Source organism: Pinus tabuliformis, chromosome 2_2 (genome assembly GCF_031772625.1).
Source record: "Pinus tabuliformis cultivar Carrire ecotype Pingquan chromosome 2_2, CPIR1, whole genome shotgun sequence".
Lineage (NCBI taxonomy): Eukaryota > Viridiplantae > Streptophyta > Pinopsida > Pinales > Pinaceae > Pinus > Pinus tabuliformis.
Window position 1 is genome coordinate 1,194,537,780 of NC_142300.1, and position 21,987 is coordinate 1,194,559,766.

The 21,987-nt window shown below is 39.7% G+C and overlaps 1 protein-coding gene across 1 annotated transcript in view; it reads right to left on the reverse strand.

Moving 5' to 3' along the window:
- LOC149197778 (structural maintenance of chromosomes protein 2-1-like) overlaps window positions 1-3,768 on the reverse strand; it is a 103,846-nt gene extending 100,078 nt beyond the window's left edge. The window contains exon 1 of the mRNA XM_089405965.1: window positions 3,236-3,768. Within this exon, the coding sequence (XP_089262091.1) occupies window positions 3,236-3,553 (318 nt within the window). The 5' untranslated portion in view covers window positions 3,554-3,768. The remainder of the gene's footprint in view (window positions 1-3,235) is intronic.
- Between the last annotated feature and the right edge of the window lie 18,219 nt (window positions 3,769-21,987).

Here is a 21,987-nt window from a genome sequence, read left to right on the forward strand (position 1 = left end):
TATCTATATCTATATCTATATCTATATCTATATCTATATCTATATCTATATATTGAAAAATATGTATAGTCGAACCTAATGCTGAACCTCATTCCAACGTGATCGGAAAATTCGAATTTGAATCGAACTTAATCGTTGTCGAACTCGAACCATGTGACATAGGTGATAGTGTGAGGTATTTCTCACTAATTTCTCTACTAGTCAGATTCTTTGTATCGGATAGCCAGTAAGGCATCCAAAGAATGTATTCAGAAACTACTACATAATAATACAAACCCTCAGCTGCTGCACCGATTTTCTCACATTGGGTTTTTCCGAGGACATTTGTCGAAAAACAACAGTGTCAATTGAGTGTGTGGTTATTTCTTCTTGGCCAATTCTTGTTTCTGCATATAATTTAATTAGTGAAGGTTGCAATCGTATTTACTTCGATATTTACAGTGTAACACAGTAAATAACTTGCATGAATAAACAAGTAGGAGAAGTAATATTAGTTTGTTGCGGTAGGATTTGGGTCTCCGACTAGGTTGCTTTGGTAATTTAACCTAAGTCAAACTTATTAAAAGCACATAATTAATTATGTTAGCTATTGAGCTAAAGAAATTAAGGAAAAGTAAAAGTATTTACTTCAGTGAATGTGTTTTAATCTCAATTGTTCATCTCAAGTGGGTTCGAATTTAATCCTAGCCATCCATCACTTTGGAGACAAGGGTTAGGGATTTAGCTTAATGAGAAATTATAAAAGCAAACCTGAGAGGAGAAGACATAGAATAGTAAGTGAGCACAAGAATTGAGAGAATATTTGAGTGATTGGGTGGAGAAGGAGTTTCATCCAAGTGTATCAAGTCACGGGAAGGTGAAAGGGTGCAGCAAAGGAGATCTAGATCAACCAAGTAGATCAGATCCATATATACAGCTTGACCATGTAGATCAAATCAAGGTATGTTATATTTGTCAATTCCTCAAAGGGCCATTTTCCTCGAAAGGGAGCTCAAGTAGGTACTGATATTATATTAATGAAAAACTATTGATTGGGCAAAATATTTGTGTATAATGTGTGATGTGGATTGGTTGTCATTTTTACTTCTAATGAATGTTTATGTTAAGATCCTAGTTGTGTTTTTATTCAATATATCTGTAATATGTTAGGAATTAAATAGCCAGGTTGTTGGGTTCATAAGGGTAATTTAACAAAACATGTCCACGAGGTAGTTAGACTATTTTTATAATAAAGGATAGTTGCCTTAGGGCATTAGGAACACTCATGAGAAAGTATAAATACACATAAGTATCATTGTATTGAGAGATATTGGAACTTGGAAGTTGATTCTTGTAAAAGCATGGCTTGTAGAATGATTCCTTCTGTAAGGAATGATTAATGGTGTTAGGTTTTTTTTCTATATTCTCATGTTTATTATGGTGTGAATGCATTTCGTATCTTTGAAGTTTAAGGGTTTATTTCAAAAGATAAGGGCTATATTTTCTCTTATATCTATCAAGATTTACCATAGAATCCCATGCAAATCAAATCTAGTGGCAGTGATTATGACCTCTAGAATCAATAATGTGCCACTCGCTTGCATGTCTTCTACCAACCTACTACCAAGTTTGGGTCAAGTGAGAGAAAAGTCTATCAATTTCTTCATGCTTTGTCGTGTTCCTAAATATTCCTCACACCTTTTGATTTTTGCAAGAGCAAGTCTATGTTTGTTTTAGTATAGGGAGTCACATCAAATCAAAGGAATTCCATAAATGGTCATGGACACAAAATCAAGCATTTTTTGGTGGAATCCTCAAACGAAAAAAACCTCATCTTCCACTATTGCAAAGTCAAAGGAGATTTGTCTCGATGGTAACCTTTCCTTCATCGATAAAGGGGATAAACCTAGCACAAAGACATTGTTGAACTTGAGCAACATTTTGTTACGGAATGTAGGAAATCATCCACATGAAGGCTTGTATCCAAAGAACTTGTGGATGACAAAATGTTGATACATCAATAACCATTTTTGAACAAGAGATTCATGAAGCATTGGCTCAGCTTGGGAAGCATTTTCCACAAGAGGAGAAGATACCCATATTCAAATCTAAATTGGAAGAGATGGTGTGGGAAATTAAGGCGGGCAGGCCAACCACTAGAGATGAACTGGATTGGTGAGAGTGGTGCACTATTAGAGCCCACACCTGGATTCAACTCCTCCGAAAAGTGGCAGGTTTGCCTCTCCAGAGCTGATGTACTCCTGCAAGCAAGCCGTTACATTGTGTCTGTTGAGCTGGACCTGACCTCATGCATCCAAGTGTAACACTGTCACACCTCTTGATAGGTGGTGGATGCTTGACAATAAACTCTTGACGAATAATGCTAAGAGTTTTTGAATTGAGGAAGCTTTGACAGGGTTCCGTCAGATGTGGAAGTATGAGAAAGTTGATCAAGCTGCAGACTGAGAGAGAAGCAAGAATCCTCGTTGTGAGCTTGATTAGTTCAACAGGTCAGCCCCAATTCAGTAAGAGATTACACTATAACTGGTCTCCCTGGAGACGAGGATTGACAACGTGTACAGGGTAATAAGTTGAGAATAAAGAAGTGGCAGCATTACTTCAAGAATTTTCACAACTGGATATTCTGCCCTCGTTCAGTTTGACAGTAAGGACTGCTTCAGAAGTCAGAACTAAGACAGTTATCGGGAAAGGCCATAAGTTTCCTTTTGTTTATGTTATCTTCAGACATAGATTTTGTTTTGTTCTTTTCTTAAATAATGCTTCCTTATCACGCAACAATGAGGAGCATCGACCACCTATCAAAAGGTGGCACGCTGCTTAAACTAAACAATAGCCCCGCCTGCCTTAATTACCCTGGGCAGTTCAACAGAGCTCTTGCTGGCAGCGCGTCGTCCAGCTCTCGTGAGGAGTCGAACCTACATGGGACTATATAAACGCCTCGCTTTCTCCCTTGGACCTAAGTCTAACCTTAACCTTAACTGTATATCAAATTTTGTAATGTTTTTGATATTCCTAGTCCCTGATTTGTTTTCACTTATTGGCAGAACAAATCTACATTTTACATTTAGCTCGCATGAAGGGACACGGAAACCGAATTTTTACTTCAATGAAAGATCCTAACATTGACATTATTCCCGTATAATTTGCGCGCCAAACAAGCGTTTCATGTTATCCATTTCGAAGTTCCGAAGATTCTGGAATTACAGAGCTTTTAGGTATTGAGAAGATAAATTACCTGTCGAGTGACGGTAATCTCGCTGCAGTCCTCGTAGCCGATGGGGCTGCGGCTTCGATTGGAGTTGTCGAAGACAATGGACACGGTGGCCTTAGTAACGCCGGCCTGGCCCTGCTTGTACACCAATTCCTGCAAGTTCGACGCCCTCACCTGCTGCAGATTGGTGATTCCCAGCACGAAGCAGATGGAGTCCAAGATGTTCGATTTGCCGGAGCCGTTCAGCCCCGTTATGGCGTTGAAAAATGGATCGAAATTTGGCACCACCGTTCTTGTGGCGTAGGATTTGAAACCCTCCAGACAAATCTCCTTGACATACATGGCTGTAAAAATGCGAGCTCAGGAACCCTCCGGCAATTCGAAACACTGACCTGTATCTTGTTAGCAGGAAGTAACAAAGAGAATTCCTTCTGAGTAAATACCAAACCTACATTTGCAATGGAACTCTGGTTCATTGCTTTTCACTGTTTGCTTTCTCTGTTCAGGCGGGAAAACTTGAAGAGATAGACATTTTGAATTTTGAGCCCGACGGAAATTGTCGCGTTACGAATAGATAATTTGTTTGTGTCAATTGACGCTAATTTTCAGGATATTTCGCACTTTATTAATGTGGAGTTTTAAGCAGTGCCTTTGGCAATCATAAATTGCTTTTTGTGTGGGTTTTGTCGGAGTAAGTATGTGAGGAGGGGAAGTTTATATTAATATTTTTTATTTTAGTGAATAATTAGGCCGATAGGCCTTTCCTATGCATCAACTTTTCGTCAACACTTTTACTCTGAGCCGTTGGATCAGATGAGACATTTTCAACCGTGGATGTGAACCAGAAAAGGAAAAAACGGAAAATCAAGAAAGCATGGAAAGTCAAGAAAGCCGGAGTGCTCGTTTTGGCAAAACGCAAAATTTTCCTTGTTGTTTCTATTATAAAGCTTTCCTCCCTCTGCCTCTTCAATGCAATTGCCATGCTTTTCATTCATCACATAGCCGAAAAAGAGGAAAATAGGTGGCTGGAACTGCGCATGGGCAGAGAATTCCTTGTCCCAGACGAGCAACCAATAAAGCAATTGCTTTGCCTGTGCTTGAATCAGTTCGGCCTTTCAAGGTATTTAGTAGGCAATCTTGATCTGGAATTCAAGATTTGCAGGGGTTTTATGGCATCCAGGGTGCTTCCATAGGTGAGCCGAAGAACCTGCAGAGTTTGGTCCTCAGCAAGCTCTGATGAATTCCGTTACACCAGTTCCCGTAACGTGAATTCCTCTTCGAAAACCCTGCCATATTCTTCGGTGGCCGCAGCCACGGCTCCTCAAATTCGTGCAGATTCCGTCAATGGAGCCATTAACGCTCCTGCTGCCGTTCACGACTTCGAAGGCTTTGTATCGTACATGCACATGATGTAATGTTTTACCAATTTAATTGGGCAATCCCTCTGTTGGCAATTCAGGTTGCATTGGGGTATAGCAAAGTGTATAATGCACAGAATCTATTTGACTGGATGGAGCTGATCTCTCTTCAGTGAGTATTTGGTTTTTATTGTTGATTACATTTCCTATGTGTTTGTATTTACTTAGAAATTTGTAATTTTAATTGGATTTCTTTTCAATGAATGTGCAGAGGAAAACAAATTTCTTTGAAAAAAGAGTTGGGGAATACCAAAAGGCCTCTGTTATGTCTGGTTTGGGCAACATGGAGGCAAACCATATATTTAAATTGGACGCAGATTTTTTAAATTTGATTAATTAGCCTCCCCATCTTGGGACGGAAAGGATGGTGGCCCATTGTGCTTGTACAAAGATTTTCATTGAGTGAAATTTTGATGGCGTTTGAAGTTTCAAAATCAATCATATCTTTTCCATTGTTTTGATTAATTAGATTGGGTTATTCTTTTAGGTTAACGGTGGCCCTTTGTGCTTATACAAAATGTTTTTTAATGAGAATGAATGCATTTGGGGTTTCAAAATTTTAATTTTTTTTTAATGTTTGTTAATACATTTGAGCCAATTATTTCAGGATCTATGTACGACAAATAGAAAATTGTTTACTAGTAAGATAATAAACAAATTGCCCTAGCATACAGGATGTCAATTTTCATGATCGTTAATACATCGAGGCAATTATTTCAGGATCTATGCACAACAAATCGGAAGTGGCTCAGGGAGGAGCTCGTTGCAATTGTTGAGTCGCAGATCCTATTTTCTTTCCCTTCATTTTGGTTTAAATTCTGCTTCTTTGTTTTGACTGATGCCGAACGAACCATCTTTAATAATCCAATTTAATAATCCTATCGGCCTCTCTTTGTACCTTTTGGGACAATTGCTAGTATATGTAATATAGGAAAAACTAGTCTACGGGGTTTTAGATTGACGGTGATGGGGTGCTCTATTAAGGCACTTCTTGATGTGAAGTTATTGGTTCATTTCCCCACTTTATTCAGAGTGATATATTGGACATGCTAAAGATGTAGTCCTACCAAACTTACAAAAAAAATAGGAAAAACTCCATAATATTTAAGATTATAAATTTTTTTGTGTTTTTTTTTTAGATTTTGATAGTAATTATATCATTAAAATAAAGGTTTTATGTTTTAATGTTTTATAATGGTTGTTACTTAAAATTTGTTTGAATTCTTGGAATTGTAAATTTTAATGGTAGAATAAACTTGATGATGTTGAATCAACTTATGCATTCAAATATGTGACTTAAGTGATATAAAATGTGCTTTGGTCAATAATTTCGTTGTCAAATTTCATTGATGATCATTAAAAACATAGAACATTTAGACTTGTCCACTAAAATGAAATCATCTAAATTCATTAGCAATCCATACGAGGGTAGAATTCCACTCTTACAAAATACCTCTAAGTTTTGGGTTGTTAACATGTTTATTTGCCTAAATGAGATAAATTGTTAGACAATTAGAAGCAATACCATACTTCAAGGTTAAAAGACTTTAAACATAAATAATAATTGAAAAAAAAAACGTATTTTCTAATATCATCATCGAGATTATAACAACATGGTCATATGTTTTTAAATGTCATGTAACACAAATCCCATACATTAAACTAAATATTATCCCTAATTACAACTTAACCTCATATTCCATTAACAATATGCTTCCCTTTGCTATCTACATGTTGAATTGAAAAAAACAAAATATATATATATAATAATGATAAATTCACCTTTTTTTATCATGTGTTGTTTTAACCTAGGGGTGGCAGGAGGGCATGGGGTGCTTCATGACCCCAAGGAAACTAAAGTGTTGGAGTATTCATGGGATTTAGGACACTTGACAAACAACCAAGTGGAAGCCTATCATCTCTTCCAAGGCCTTTAATTGGTTAAAGAAAATCAAGTCCATTCATTCACGATGTTGAGAGATTCTCTACTCGTACTTCAACATCTAGTCAAGGGGTCCACTCCTAAGGAGAAATCATTAGAGATCTTTATGAAAAGAATAAGATAAGTGGCATAAGCAATGCCTTCAATAACATATTTTTGTATTTTTCATGACTTGAATAGAGAAGCTAATTATTATGTTAATGAAGGTTAGAAACTGAGGATGGGGGAGTTGAGGACTAATGGCCTTTTCAAGCCTTTTATAATCTCCTAATTAAACTTGAAATCAATCTCTCATCACAAATCAAAAATCGAACAAAAAAACATTTTGTTACATAAAAAAATAGGGGGGGTTTTGAGCAACGCAGCAACCCGAATGATTAGTAAGCATGCAAACACAGCAAGCACTTATGTCCCACTCACTATACAAATTGTGTAGTACAAGATAATAACCCCTCTCTGGCATCAAAGTAGAGAGTCCCCTTCATTTCAAATAAGGCATAGGTAGGTTGATATCATTCTCCAACAATGGGTAATTATGAAGAGTAATGTTGCTTGGTGATCTCCCAAATGTCGAATTCATGTGAAGGGTTGGCTCAGGATTATCCCACTACCAGCCTTCACTATATAGCAGGCAACAAAGGTAATAAATTTGCAACTAAGCCAATAGTATTGGGCATTCTTTCAACCTTGGAAAGTTTTCCTAAGTATTACTGAATTTTGGTTGACAAGGGAACAATTTCCCGTCAACCCAGACTCATGCCACTGCAATGGCAAGGAGGCAACAAGCTTTATTTCTCTACAGAGTCATCCTCTTCGTGGAACAAGTAATGCATGGGTTAGTCATAAAAGTGATCACTTAATTGTTAAATTGCATGTCTACATTATGGGGATAGTAATTTGGAATGAGAAAAACCTCAAACAAAGGGTGAAAAGAGTCTCTTGTTCCTGTTTGGAATTATGGAACAGTGCTTTGTATTTAAGGGGGGGTGTTCCCTGGTCGAATTAGGGAGATTCTTGTGGGTATATTTTGTTTGTGGAAAATTATCAGTCAAAGGAGCTAACTACTAACTTGGTAATTGGTTAGTGGCGAGATTGTGAAGAATTCAGTGAGCTTCCACTTGATTGCACATTAGTTTCTGTGAGAGACCTCAAGGGCTCTTGGATTTGGAATGTCCCTTGGTTTATTTGGGGATATTCAAGTAGGAAATTACATTCCTAGCAAATTTTCAGTCGGGCAAGCCGACAATTAGCCGAGAATGCTTGAGGGATTGTGGTGAACGTGGGATGTTTCCACCGGTTTGGTCGTTGAGTTCATTGAGAGGCCCCAGGGGCTCTTTTTTGATACAAATTAGAGCTTGGTTTTGTGGGCTATATGTTGTTTTCGTAACATTATTCAAAAATTTGAATCATTGTATTTTCTACTTGGTGAAAGTCATTGTTGTTGGACATAACGTCAATGTAATCATGGGATGCAACCATAAGAAGGTGATAACCTAGCTTGCGGAGAAGATAGATTCTCTAAAATTGGACATCCTGACTCTTTTTTTGTTATAGCTTAGCACTTATATTACTTTAGAAATATAGTACATGGAAAAATAAGTTGTTCTTGGTCTACTTTAAGGGAAACCAGACCAATTGCATACATTTAGTCTCTTTATGTTGTAAAGACCTCACTTAACTGGACTATCAAATAAGTAAGAAGATATAAACTTCGACGGATATTATCGGCTAACAAAGTTTGATTTACAAACAAAAAGATGAACTTACAGAAAGTATAGATCAAAAATGTAGTCCCACTGCACAAAGCTTACTTAGAAGGGAAGTTGTCTAGTGGAGCCGACATCTCTTCATCTTCATCATCTGAGAAGGCTATGTTAGCAAAGTGTCCATGTCCTATGACAACAGAGTGACCATGGGACAATTTCCAATGATACAGAGTAGATACAATTCCCAAGGAGAATGAGGAGGCGAGGCCAAGGAAACTGAAAGGAATACCAACCGGAGAAGTCAACTCGTTGTCCCGCGAGACCAAAGGCAAAGGAAAGAAAGGGCTATGAGTCGGAAAGAGAGCTGACCGAGGATGAGAATAATAAATGGAGAATGTAGAGGAAGAGGCAAAATAAGAGGTGGATGACTATGAAACCTAGTGAATAAAGCTCGATTCACTAACCAGAGTTAGGGTGCCCACCAAAGCCTAAGAGCAAGATAAGGGGATGGACCCTCCCCCTATCCGAGCATATCAACAGATGCATTGAATGTGTAGATAAACCTAAAGGCGAAGAAGATAACTAAGAGGGAGAGATAGAAACTTCCAAGCCCTGACATAATCTTTGTATGGAGAGATGTTAATGTCGGCTTGCAGAAAATTCCCAAGACTGAGATAGCAATGTAGAAAGGACAGAGACAAAGAACCCAAAAATTAGGCAGAAAATTTGGAAATGAAAAAAAATTTCAAGATCGGTAGTAAATTTACCATAGTGTGGTGATAATATTGATACAAGCTCAACCCACTCACTGTCATGAAGCTGTGAAGTCAATGTGAGATCACAAGGATTGAAGCTTGGAGGACATATGCGCAAAACGACCCAATGCAAATGACTTTGTCTTTAGTATTAGAATGACCTGAGAGATATATTGGTTGTACAATTCCATGCATGCCAAGTGGCACTGACCTTGTGTGGCATCATACTAGTAGTCATGTCATGATGGAGGTGGAGAACCTCGCACATTTACACCCACCGTGGGGGGCATCCTGACTCTTAAATTAAAATGCAATGTACACATTACATCAAATTCCTAGGTGGTGGAGGATTTGCAAGGAGTGAAAACTAAAGCAACTAAAGTTGAAGAAGAAGTCGATGCTTTGCGCAGGTAGATTAAGGAATGTCAAGCATAGGCCAATAGTTTAACTCTTAGTCCGAATGACACTGCTAGTTCAAGCAATCCAAAGCATGTCAATCGCCCATACTTAAATGAACTTGTTCAAGATTATAACAAGTTTATAATGGTAAAGGATCATATAATCAATCAACAGTGGAATGGTTTGTAAATTTTGTATTTTGTTGGGGCAATTTTTTAAGTTGTACACCTACAAATGCCCCCCTCCCCACACTTTTGATGTTCATAATAGTGTTCCTCTGGAAGAGGTTGTAGTACTCTTGGATCACAAGGATTTATATGTAATTTCGTTAACTCAAATATGTACTTCCTAATTTATGCACTATGATCCAGCTGCAGAATTGAATATAATACAAAATTCTCGTTGTAGTTAAAAATAAAAATAAATAAATAAAAAATAAAAAAAATATATATATATATATTGTTCTAACCCATTTCAATGTTGGATGTTGACAAATGAGACCAACGTATACATTATTTTGGGATTTTAGTCCAATGTTAAAAATAAAATTAGATCTTCAAATTAAAAAAATGTTTCCACAAATATTTTTTAACTCATTTTGGTTATTGAGTCAATGTAACAGCCGTGGTGAAAATTCCATGTAATAAAAGTTAATAAAGGCAAAATAATAACCACGATTATTGGGACACTTATCCCGAGTTGAATGTTGAGAAAAAAACGTAGTGATGGGGATCATTGGTGATTGATTAATGGCTAAGGAAATTGGAAAATGCAATGGCAAAATGGCATTTTGGCACATTTATTTATGAGAATAATGGAAATTAGGAGAAAAGGGAGGTGAAAGGTCACAGGTTGCATGTGAGGAGTAAAATGAAGGAAAATAATGGAAAATGAAGAAAACAGAGGCCTCATTAATAAAAAGGCTTATGAGGATCAGTTCACAAACTTTTTTCAGTTCAGTTTTTGAGCTCCCTCTCTCATACTCTTGGACACTTAGAGTTTCTTGGAGCACTCTTAGAGGAGTGTGGCATACTTCAAATTTTGGAGCAAGAAGGCAAAGGAAGGAGAAAAGGGAGATGAAAGGTCATAGGTTGCATGTGAGGAGTAAAATGAAGGAAAATAATGGAAAATGAAGAAAATAGAGGCCTCATTAATAAAAAGGCTTATGAAGATCAGTTCACAAACTTTTTTCAGTTCAGTTTTTGAGCTCTCTCTCTCATACTCTTGGACACTTGGAGTTTCTTGGAGCACTCTTGGAGGAGCGTGGCATACTTTGAATTTTGGAGCAAGAAGGCAAAGGAAGCGCAAGAAATCGCAAGAAGACATCAGGATTAGCAGCTACAACAGATTTTGCTTGCAAGTATCGAGTTGCATGTATGTTTTCCTCACTAGTTTTGGCATGCATGGCATATGCATGTGGTTTATTGGTCATGATCTGTCATTGACATGGAGGATTTCTTGGATTGACAGTGGATTTTCCTAGCCTTGCCATTTCCTGGATAACCATGGTGTTGTGGGTTCATTTCTTTGTTTTTCTAGTTGGTTCTCATGTTTCCTTTAGCTTGGGTTGAGTTACTGGTTCCTGGAAGCCATGGTTGGACAAACGCTCTAGGAGCTCTGTAATAGCTTGTTGACAATGTTAGACCCTCCAATATTCAGGGAATCTCCCTGATATGAAGTCCCAACTAGACCTCAAACAGTTTGGAGTAGGAGTCCCAGCAGTGGGTGGTAGTGTAATGCTTTCACCGCGGTAGTACACAGAGGTAAGTACAATAGCTTTAGGTGAGACCAAGTGTGTGACCTTGCGAAGAGTCAAGTGCGATGCATGAAGGTTCTAACACATGGAGGGGCAAAGGAAGTGTGCCCCTTAGAATCTTGTATTAGTATGCAACTTGAAAGGAACACACGAGCGGAATGACATCACAAGCTAAAATGCAAAATAGTCCACAAATTAAAGTGATGAGTTGATCCAACAACACACATTCATCATGATTCGTACAATTGCATACAAAGTAGTTCATAAGCAAATGTGTAAGTTAAATAACATACATTGTTAAAGCAACCAGAATAGTCCAACTACAATAACAACATATGCATGAAAGCGTGTTGGCTCTAATATTATTATTATAAGTGAAAGTTCCATCCATCCATACACCATTGACGACCACTAGCCCTAATAGTGGAACATTACAGACAAGAACACATGCTCCTCCAAAGAAGTATACTCACTCTACGCTGTGGAGAATCCAAGGCTCTTCACAATACTCACAAGCCTTCTCTAAGCTTAATCCTAGCCAAAAGCTTGGCTCCACAAAAGCGTGTTCTATGAGTTATGAAGTTCTATTTATAACAAAGGGTGGGGTGACCCTTGACATTCCCCTTTGTGACTCTTTGACTTCCTTACAAGTAACTCATTACATAACATGATGACCTTTCACATTCCACTAATGACACATGGAATTTCACTTACAACATATTTACAAATAATATTGCATTTTCCACATGTACCCATGTAAGACAAAATAGGTTAGAGACAGACTAACAAGACAAAACATTATGATTCTGAAGTTTGGGGAAATACCAACTCGTCAACCTCCACTTGGTGCTTCTCTATCACATATTGATGTCAAGCTTGGTAATGTGTGATGGTGTCTTTATGATAGCGGACTCTTGCCTCCATGGCATCCGGGTATATGGTCTTGGAACCTGTATCCAACTCATTTTGAAGCATGTGCAGCATGGTGTTGACCACGATAGGGTCACCAATGTACTTCTACATGTTAAGTGGGCTCAGCTCCAAGTCTTCCCTAGTTACCTCTCATCTTAGCTACTCCATGTACTCATCGATCTCTAGTCGGACTTGGTTCTTGGGTTTAGCATCGGTGAGTGAACCGACTGATGGGATCTTGTGCGTTCTCACCATTTTATCCAAATTGTTGTGTAACCATGCATATGAGGCCTATATGCTACTGATGAATGGGGCAAGATGCTCGCAGTTCTAGATCAACATCCATACCTTTGCTTTCTTCAGCTCTGCTTGAGGCTTCATCTTCTTTGTTAAGTCAAGCGGGGCCCCTTTGTACCATATTGTCCACTCTTGCACATGGGCGATGGCAGCATGTATGTTCTTGAGAGTTTGAACAAAATATTTGCTCTGTTGTTGTAGGCCATGCACACAGACAATTTCTTTATGCACGGTGACAAATCCATCATAGAGCTTCCACATGGTACTCTCAAGTGTTGATACTTTAGCGAGTATCGCTTTCCTCATCTCCCCCATTGTGGAAACTACATTTTGCGATGATGCTTAGAGTTCTTTAACCTCTTGCCTGGAATCCTGCAAGTTCTTTACCAATTGTTCATTCTCAGCCATCAAGTACTTAACATTTGAGCTTGTTACTCTTGCATAGGCCAAGCTAGCTTCGACAGTTGTTCATTCTCAGCAATCAAGTACTTAACATTTGAGCTTGTTACTCTTGCATAGGCCAAGCTAGCTTCGCCAAGGGCGGTTGGATGTTGCCTAGTGTTTGCCACTATCACCCTTTCCTTGATGAATGCAGGTGATGCATGATCAAATGGAAAGTGCTTTCTCCATGCCTGTATAATCCTCTTATGCAACTCGTTAAATGATAGGTTGTACACATCTATGACTAGATCATCGTTACAGAGAACAACTTCTCCTTGTTCGCTCGGGGCTAGTTCTGACACATGAGGGGGCGAGACTGAGAGATGACCTCTTTTGCTCTTGGCATAAGGTCAGTATCTTTATTTTGTGGCTCCTACTCCAACTCCATGTTTGTCACTTCAATCAGTTGCTCAATCTATTAAGCAAGCTCCCGATCCTACATTTGTTCACCCTCTTCTTCAGCTACTCATTACTCCGACTCATCAACCTGTATGGGCGATGTTTGTGTAGGTTTTAACCCCGTACAGATTTTACCTGCATACGAATTCTAACGACAGAAAATAAACAATGCGAGAGCATAACACATAAAACACATATACACATAGATTTTGCCCTTGATCCCAAAACCGGGACTACCAGATTGATTTTTCATTATGTTCCTTTCAATGTTACAATACACATTTATACATGTCGAAGCATCCAATACCATGGACCGAAAACCATCGCGTCCAAAACCATGGACCGAAAACCATCATGTCCAAAACCATGTGCGAAAATCATGCACAAAACCATAGGTAGGTCCGCCCAACCTAACATAGGGTCCAAAACCAAAATTTTCCGGGGTGCTGCCCCGGACCCCATAGAGTGGGATTACCTGCACCCCTCAAACCCCTTATGACCCCCCGGTTAACTATGTGGGCTAGTCGTGGAAAGAATATAACACAACCCAACAGTTTTCTCTGTCACTACACCTTGCCTTTGTTCTTCCTCCTGTTTCTGTTTCTATTCCCTTTCTCTCCTCCTCAACTCATGTTCTTCCTTCAACTTCTTCTTCATCTCCTAAAACTTCAGTTTTGCTTCCTGCGGCCTCTGTTTTTCTCTCTTCCTTTGCTTTTCTCTCTTTATTCGTTGCTCCCTCTTCACTTCTGCTGCCAAAGTTTTCTTCACTATGATATGATCTGCCTTCATCTTGCAACTTTTCTCTACCTTCTCGATAATCTTCCTCTTTCCCTTATCCTTCACTGGATTGTTGTCTATTGTTGTTGTTGCTTCATGTGTTACTGTTGTCTACAAAACAACTTTCCAAGTTGTTGCTATGCGAACCGGCTCGTGGAGCTTGGAGGCATTATAGCAGTACCTTCAAGGGTCCTCCTCTAACCAGTGAAATGTCCTGTGGATTTATGGAAAATACACCCTCGCACAGTGGTCCTTGAAAATACCATGGGGATCATACTGATTAAATTCTTTGGTTCGGAACTCAAATTTCACTATCTCCTTGGCCTTGACATCTGCATCCTTCAAGCTCTTAATCTCGTATAATATGGTCTGCAAAGAAAGAGCGGGCCATGGCGCTTTCTTCTTTCTATGCAGTCATGTTGACAACCCTGTGGAGAGGTGATATGAGACTTCTTGCATGATCAACTTGTCAATGGCATACCTTGGTAGAACATGCAGAGGCTTCTCTCTGCCAAACACTCTGATGAAGGTGCCACCTAGTGAGGCATACCAATCTACAATGTTTATTATTACCTCCATTGCTTCTCGGGACATGCAAGGTGAATCTTGGTCAAAGATAAGCTTGTACAATGTGATGATAAAATGGTCAGTTGGCTTTGCCATTACTCCTGATAGCTGCAATCGAAAAGCAACTTGCAATAGATGTTGGCAATAGTCTCTTTTGGTGTCCATGTCTAGCTCATGTCAAGGAACTGCTTCTAGGCACAAACTGCATCAAGTAAGTATGAAAACATGTAAAATCTTGCTTGCTCATTCTTGGGCGGATTTTGAGCATTAGTCACATCGATTTTCAATTGATGAGCCAACAAATCTGACCATTTGAATGCCTTCCCATCACTCACCAACTGGTATAGCACGACTACCCAACCTTTAGGAAAGGTTTCTGTGTTCTCTTGACCATATATTCTGCAAGCTAAAATGATCAAGAATTGATAAGCCTTCCTGAGGGACTTTGTCTTGTAAACATGATTAGCTATTTATCTAAACTTTGACAACTCTTTCACCTAGCACTTGACTATATCTCTAGTGTTCACAAAGTTATGGGTGTCATTGAAAAATGAGTCCATGCACTTCACCGACTGGGGTAAATGATGCATCTGCTGAAAGTTCTCGGCCTTGAAGGTGGCGAGCCCTATCCTACTGGCGTTGTTCAGTGTCATAGTTTGTTCATTTGCGTGTCAAGAAATCCAGCTGATAATTTTCACACGTGGGAAGATGGGGTACCTACATGCAACCTTGTATAAGCCTTACCATTAGACACGAATATAAACCTGCCAGTCCTCTAAGTCTTCCTTGAAGTCCTCTGCAAAAGTATCTTTGATTTGTTGCCATGTTAATGTTGTACCCTTCTCAATGAACAACTGAGTATCTGCATAAACTAGTAGATCAACTGATATCTGCTCAACTGCTTCCCCAGTACTGCTCTCAGCGGTTTCCTTTGATGCAGCTCTCTTAGATGCCATGTTAACTGTAACTGCTAGAGAGATGATCAACAATTGTTGTACCCGTGGTACAGAGAGGACACTTATGGCAAGTAAATGTCATCTTAAAAATAAAGCAACTTAAAGACAAGACCAAGTAGCAAACCAGGCTCATGCTAGGAGGTATTGCACAATTCTGGTTGATAAAGGTCATTGGCTGATTGTGGGAATTGCACATTGCGTAGTCCCAATAGTCAGTCGGGAAGCTTGGTGACTAGAACTGCGCAATGTGCAGTTCAGTATTGGGCCAAGGCCAGGAAGGACTGCGCATTGCATAGTCTCAGTGGCTAAGCTTGGAGGCTGGCTCCTAGAACTATGTAGTGTGCAATTGGAGCCAGTCCAGGACAACCTCTATGCAATTCTAGAAGCCAAGGTAGAGGCCTTGAGCTCCTAGATTGCGTAGTGCATGTAGTGAAGTGTGAGATCCGGGAAATGGAAGCCCATATCTGCCCATGGGAAGAGTGCAAACAAGCAAATCTGAAGGATGGTGCGATGCTGAGTGCATATTTGACTAAGTGATGATACATGCAAGTGAAACAATTGCAGGAATCAATCAAACTAAAGGAAAACGAAGCATGTGAAGGGAGTGGTCGCAACAACGACTGTTAGTGCAAAATCAGGGTAACACATGCGACACTTGGGAAAGGCAATCTAAAGCTTGAAGCAACACTTCTACAATCTAAAACAAGGTAAACTTCCAATAGTTGTTCAAAGAAACAAGTGAAACAACACTCTCACAAGCTAAATGACAAAAGAGACATAAAAAAAATGGCAAAAGACTAGAAAAGCAAAACTCACCCAGAAAAACGATGACGATCGCACTAAATGTTCCTTGATCTCCTTGGGAATGCCAGAGCTCCAGGATTGAATGTGCAAATGAGCTATAGTAGCGTCGATTAAATAAATTTGGTCAAGTTAGGGTTTATGACGCGCATGCCAAAAACCAAGGAAAAAGAGACACTTGGCAGCAGTTTATAAAATAACGCAAGTGCCTCCTTCGGGTTACTAAAATAGGTCCCTATTTTTTAGGGATATATTTTTTTTACTTTTTGCTTCTTCTTCTTCTTTTCTTTTTTTTGCTTTTATGGGAAAAACTGCTATGCATTGCCCATAAAAGATTGCACAAATTTGGGGAGAACTAGGCAACTCTCTAGCTTATGCATTGGGCAATTTATGGGTTAAGTGGCTCTGGGTTGCCTCTCATGTTCTGTGCAATTTCCCAGATCAAGGTTGGCTTCCTTCTAGTACTACGTATTTCCTAACCTCAAGGCTCACTAGTAGTTAGGACTGCGTAATTCCCAAGAGAAAGGCCAATTGCCCTCAAGAATTGCGCAGTTCTCTAAGGCAAGCCCGAAACTATCGAAAGACCAAGTCAAGAGATTGACTTATGGGTTATAAAAAGAAGTAAGTGAGCAAACACAAGACAAGATTGAAATAATAAAGCTTAGTTGAAGCACAAGTACCTGGATTAGTGCAAGATGAGCTGCCGTGATTTAGAAGGGATGCTTCAAAAACAAAGCGTAGGCAACATTTTGGGGGGTGGTTGTAGCCGCTACAACGTTGGCGACACACTAGTAGAACTCTAGCTCTCTCTATGGACCTTGTCTTGTGCAAAGCGAGTCTAACTCTTCCGGAAGTATTTTTCAATTCTTCGATTATCATAGCTCCTTCACTTAGCTTGAGTGAAAGATGTAGTCCCTACCATTCTCTTTATCGACAACGTGCATACCAAGCCAAGTCAAACTGAGTTCTTTTGATTGGGGATCAGGGGTAAATGGATGCACAAGTAAAACATATTGACAAAGTTTTTAGTTTCATCTCTGGTGTTGCTCCACTGCAAGGAGGCCTTGACAATACCCCGACGGAGTCACTTCAGGAACACAAGCATTGCTCTGTTGCTAGCGAGCCTGGACAGTGCCCCGACGAAGTTACTTGCTTCACCTCTCTCTGTAGGAAGCCTTTCTCTTATTTCACTCTTTATTTTATTTTTTTCATTTTTCAAAGAACTGTGCATAGGCACTTATTTATTTCACAAGGCGGAAGAGGGATCCCAACTTATTAAGAGCAGAAGAGGTTGTCCCTTCATAGAAGGATATTTATATATACCTCTGACATACTTGTTAAGGTTTTACCCCTCTCCTTACTCTACTTGACTGAGTTGACAAGGGTTAACCGAAAATAGAAAATTGATTAGAGTAGGCAGTACTAGTTAAGAGTGTAAGCGATGTGATTCCACCATGACTCTCTCTGAAAGGAACGTATTTTCCCTCGAGGTATCATCGATTAGAAAAAACATGAGATTCACGTAAAGAGAGGGAATAAACAGATAACCAAGTGTTGATAGATGTACAAGTTCCTCTTGGATTTCACCCTGCTTGTCTAAGAAGCCAAACACGATTTCTTGTGGAAACTAACCTACAGATGCAAAAGAAAACATGCAAACGAAAGAAGCAAGACAATGCAAATAAAAGTAAGAAAATCAAGAAATAAACAAGAAAAACAAACACTACTCCTACTCCTAATCAAAGCAGAGCATAGGACAACTCATGTAAAGTGATACTTCCAATGTAGCCATTTGTGCATTGGTTGGCCCATGTAGGTGAGAGCATGATCGACAAGAAAGATATGTAAATAAACCAACATACAAGAAAGATAAAATGATGCAACCCAATATGTTCGAAGCTTGAATGCATCCACAGAAAAGTAAAGACATAAAGCACATGAAAGGCACTCTGTGGATGTATCATGGTGTCCTGTCACATTGTGCGTGGAAGACAAGCATGTACACACCTTTGAACTTGAAAAACGAGCAAACATAAAGAAAGAAGAAAACTTTCATTTTGCAATAGTGCTTGCTACGTATGACTCCTCCAATGCATGAGCAACAAGATTGTGTGATTCCGGTGGAGGATGCGAAAACTGTGAAATAAATTGTGTTGAAAATAGCAACAAGAAATGCTAAATATAGAAATGCTAAAAATAGCATTACTATAAATAACATTTTGGGATACATTCCAATTTTAATTAGTTCCTAAATTAAAATTGTGAATTAAAATTCGAATTTGAGCTCAGCAGCGATTTGTAAAATAATTAATTAATTCATCTTGAATTAATTAGTTAGAGAAAATCAAACATGAAGTCTATGAGGAAGTTGTCTCTTAATTAAGGAGATCGGGATGAGTTGTACTTTGAGTTGTAATTAGTTAGCTCAGTTAAGTCTAGTTAGATTAGTTCCAACAGTTTGTGGAACTAATTGTGAGTTCAGTTAGTCAATGCATGCATGCATGCAACTAGTGTACTTCAGATAACTGAATATTCTCTCATAAATAACTCATGCATGTTAGTTCAGACAGAGACCCAGTTGAGATCAAAGGATGGGACAATGTACTATCAGTTGTAGGAATATTCCCATGAGGATATCTCTTGCATGCAAAAGGAATTCTTTCCTTGAGGATTGCGCAGTTATTTCTGAGTTTGGTGAGTAGTGTGTGAGGTAATTACACACAGGTGGTAGCTTGAGGACCCAGGAGAAACTGCACAAGGAAATAGGAGGCTTGGAGGACTGAAGGAAGGCATATGTATTGTCTATTCTGTCTATGAGAAGTAGTGAGGGATTGTACTGAGAGTTGGATAGCTTGTGAGCTAAAGCTTTATGTAATCCTGAGATATTTCCACTTGTATGATAATACAGATAGCAGGGTTTTTAGTTGAGGTTTTCCCCAGAGTATTGTTCTGTGTTCATTTGTGATTGATTTCTCATTCTTTGTTATATGTGTTCTATTTGATCTTGCTCAAAATCGATTAAGCTTCCGCAAGTTTGTTTGTAGAAGTAGATAAAGTATTTTGCTTTAGTATATTGCATTATCAGGTGATCTACAGTGAGAATTTCTACATGGTATTGGAGCAAAGGTGATCAAAGTGGAGAACAATATACAAAGAAGGTAGAAGTTCGATGTTTGAAGTTCTTGATTATAGAAATCAAATTCTTATCACATCTCAAAGTTCACCAGTGGCATTCAATGGTTTGAGACTCGAGTATGCCCTGGATGGCAGCTCGAATTATATAGCCTAGAAGGATTGCATGGAAGCGGTATTAGAGGACAGCGGTTTGAAGGACTTCATTGATTAAGAAGTCCCCAAGCCAGTAGCTGCTAATGCCCAAGAATTGGCGGAATGGAAGAAATGTGTGGCTAGAGCGAGGAGGATTCTTCTGGAGGGAGTTCGAGACCACATTGTCTCGAGTCTCCATGGGAAGGAGACACCATTTTCAATGTGGAAGACATTGAAGGATCTATATCAGAACAACAGCGATAAGAGGAAGTTGGCGCTGAAAGAAAAGCTTCGGAAAATCAAGTGTGAAAAGGGCGACATGATCTCTACATATTTGAACAAGCTCACCACTTGCAGGGATAAGCTTGTAAGTTTAGGAATCACGACAGCCGATGATGACATGGTGAGTCTTGCTCTCCTCGGTCTTCCTAAGAGCTGGCATAGCTACCAAGACTCAGTAAATGGAAGAGAGAAATTGCCAGATTGGGAACCATTGTGGTCAGATCTGATACAGGAGGAGATCAGGAGAAGCACCAGTTATGGTTCTTCATCAAAGCATGATGATGAAGAAAATCTAGCCTTAGCGAGTAAGGCGAGGAAAGGGAAAGGGAAGGCTTCCCATTCCAAATCAAGTTCTTCCCATGGTGGGAAGAAGATTGACAAATCTAAAGTGTGATGCTTTAATTGTCATGAGGTGGGCCATTATGCTACAAATTGTCCACAAAATAAATCCAAGAAGGGATCCTCGAAAGGATCAGATGGTGAGGCACTGGCCTCACAGTTCGAATTGGATTTCACCCTCATCGCATGCATGGTTTCATCGATGGTGGGTTTTGTTTGGTACCTAGACAGTGGAGCCTCATTCCACATGACCAACGACAAGATTTTATTCAGTACCTTGGAGGAGAAGGACCTCCAGATGCACATAGAGATGGGCGATGATGGAAAGTACCGTGTTTCAGGTGAAGGCACGGTTGTGTTTCAGAGGGAGCATGGAGCTCCTCTCACCCTGACTGATGTAAAGTATGTGCCTGGATTGAAGAAGAACCTGCTATCCGTCGCAATGTTGGAAGACAAAGGCTATGATGTAGTCTTTAGTAAAGGAAAGGCATTCCTGAGTACATCAGCACGAGACAAACCAAGAGGATTGGGATTCGAGTGAAGAATCTCTACAAGCTGGAGGTAGATGACTATGCTGCATTGAGTTCCAAATCAGAGTTGGTGCAAAGCCAAGATATTGGAAGGCTATGGCATAGAAGATTGGACCACTTGCACCATGGGGCCTTGAAGATCATGCATCAGATTTCTACCGAACTTCTAGATTTCTACCGGACTTCCGAAGGGTAAACTTGAGCAAGTGGATACACGCAAAGGTTGTACCTTGGGTAAGTATGCAAAATCTTCATTTCAGGATCGAAACGTTGAGCTGGAGAAATCTTGGAGTGAGTTCATACAGATGTATGTGGACCATTCTCGACAGCCTCCATCGCTAAATAAAGGTACTATGTTGTTTTCATTGATGATTTTTCTCGTAGATGCTAGATCTATTTCATGCAAAAGAAGGATTAAACCTTCTCAAGGTTTTGTGAGTTCAAAGCCTTCGTTGAGAAAGGATCAAGAAAGAAGGTAACGACGTTGCAAAGCGACAATGGTGGAGAGTATGTCTCTCAAGAGTTTAAGGACTTCTGTGCAGCAGAAGGAATTAAACGGGAGTTGACAGCACCCCATAACCCACAGCAGAATGGGGTGACCGAAAGGAAGAACAGAACGATTGTGGGAGCAGCTCGGGCGATGATGCATGACCAAGGCCTACCACTTCATTTGTGGGCTGAGGCATGCAATACAACGGTATGCTTGTAGAATAGGAGCCCGCATCGCATACTGGGGATGAAGACACCAGAGACAACTTTCTCCAAGAAGAGACCAGATGTGAGTCACTTCAAGATCTTTGGCTCATTGGTATTTTTCCATGTGACCAAAGATGCCTGGAAGAAGCTAGAGCCAGCAATTGAGTTGGGGATACTTGTGGGGTACACTGATACACCCCACAACTATCGGGTGTTCTTGCCTACCAGTCAGAGGACAGTGGTACGCAGAGATCTAAAGTTCGACGAGCAGAAGGCCATGCGATTTTCCCTTGAGAGGGAGCTCAAGTTGCATGCAGAGGAGGAATTTTTGGTTCCTAAGGAGGAGGAGCCTCAGACTGATGTGGAGTAGCCGCATGCAGAGGATCCAAGAGTGGAGACATCCACTCATGCAGAGTCTTCCAGAGATGGGTGGAAACGCTCAAGGGAAGCTGACAGATTGTTGATGGATGTGAGAGAGAATGTGGGACAACCATCTTCTCAGTGTAGATAGAGGAGGTCACCTGAGCGATACACTG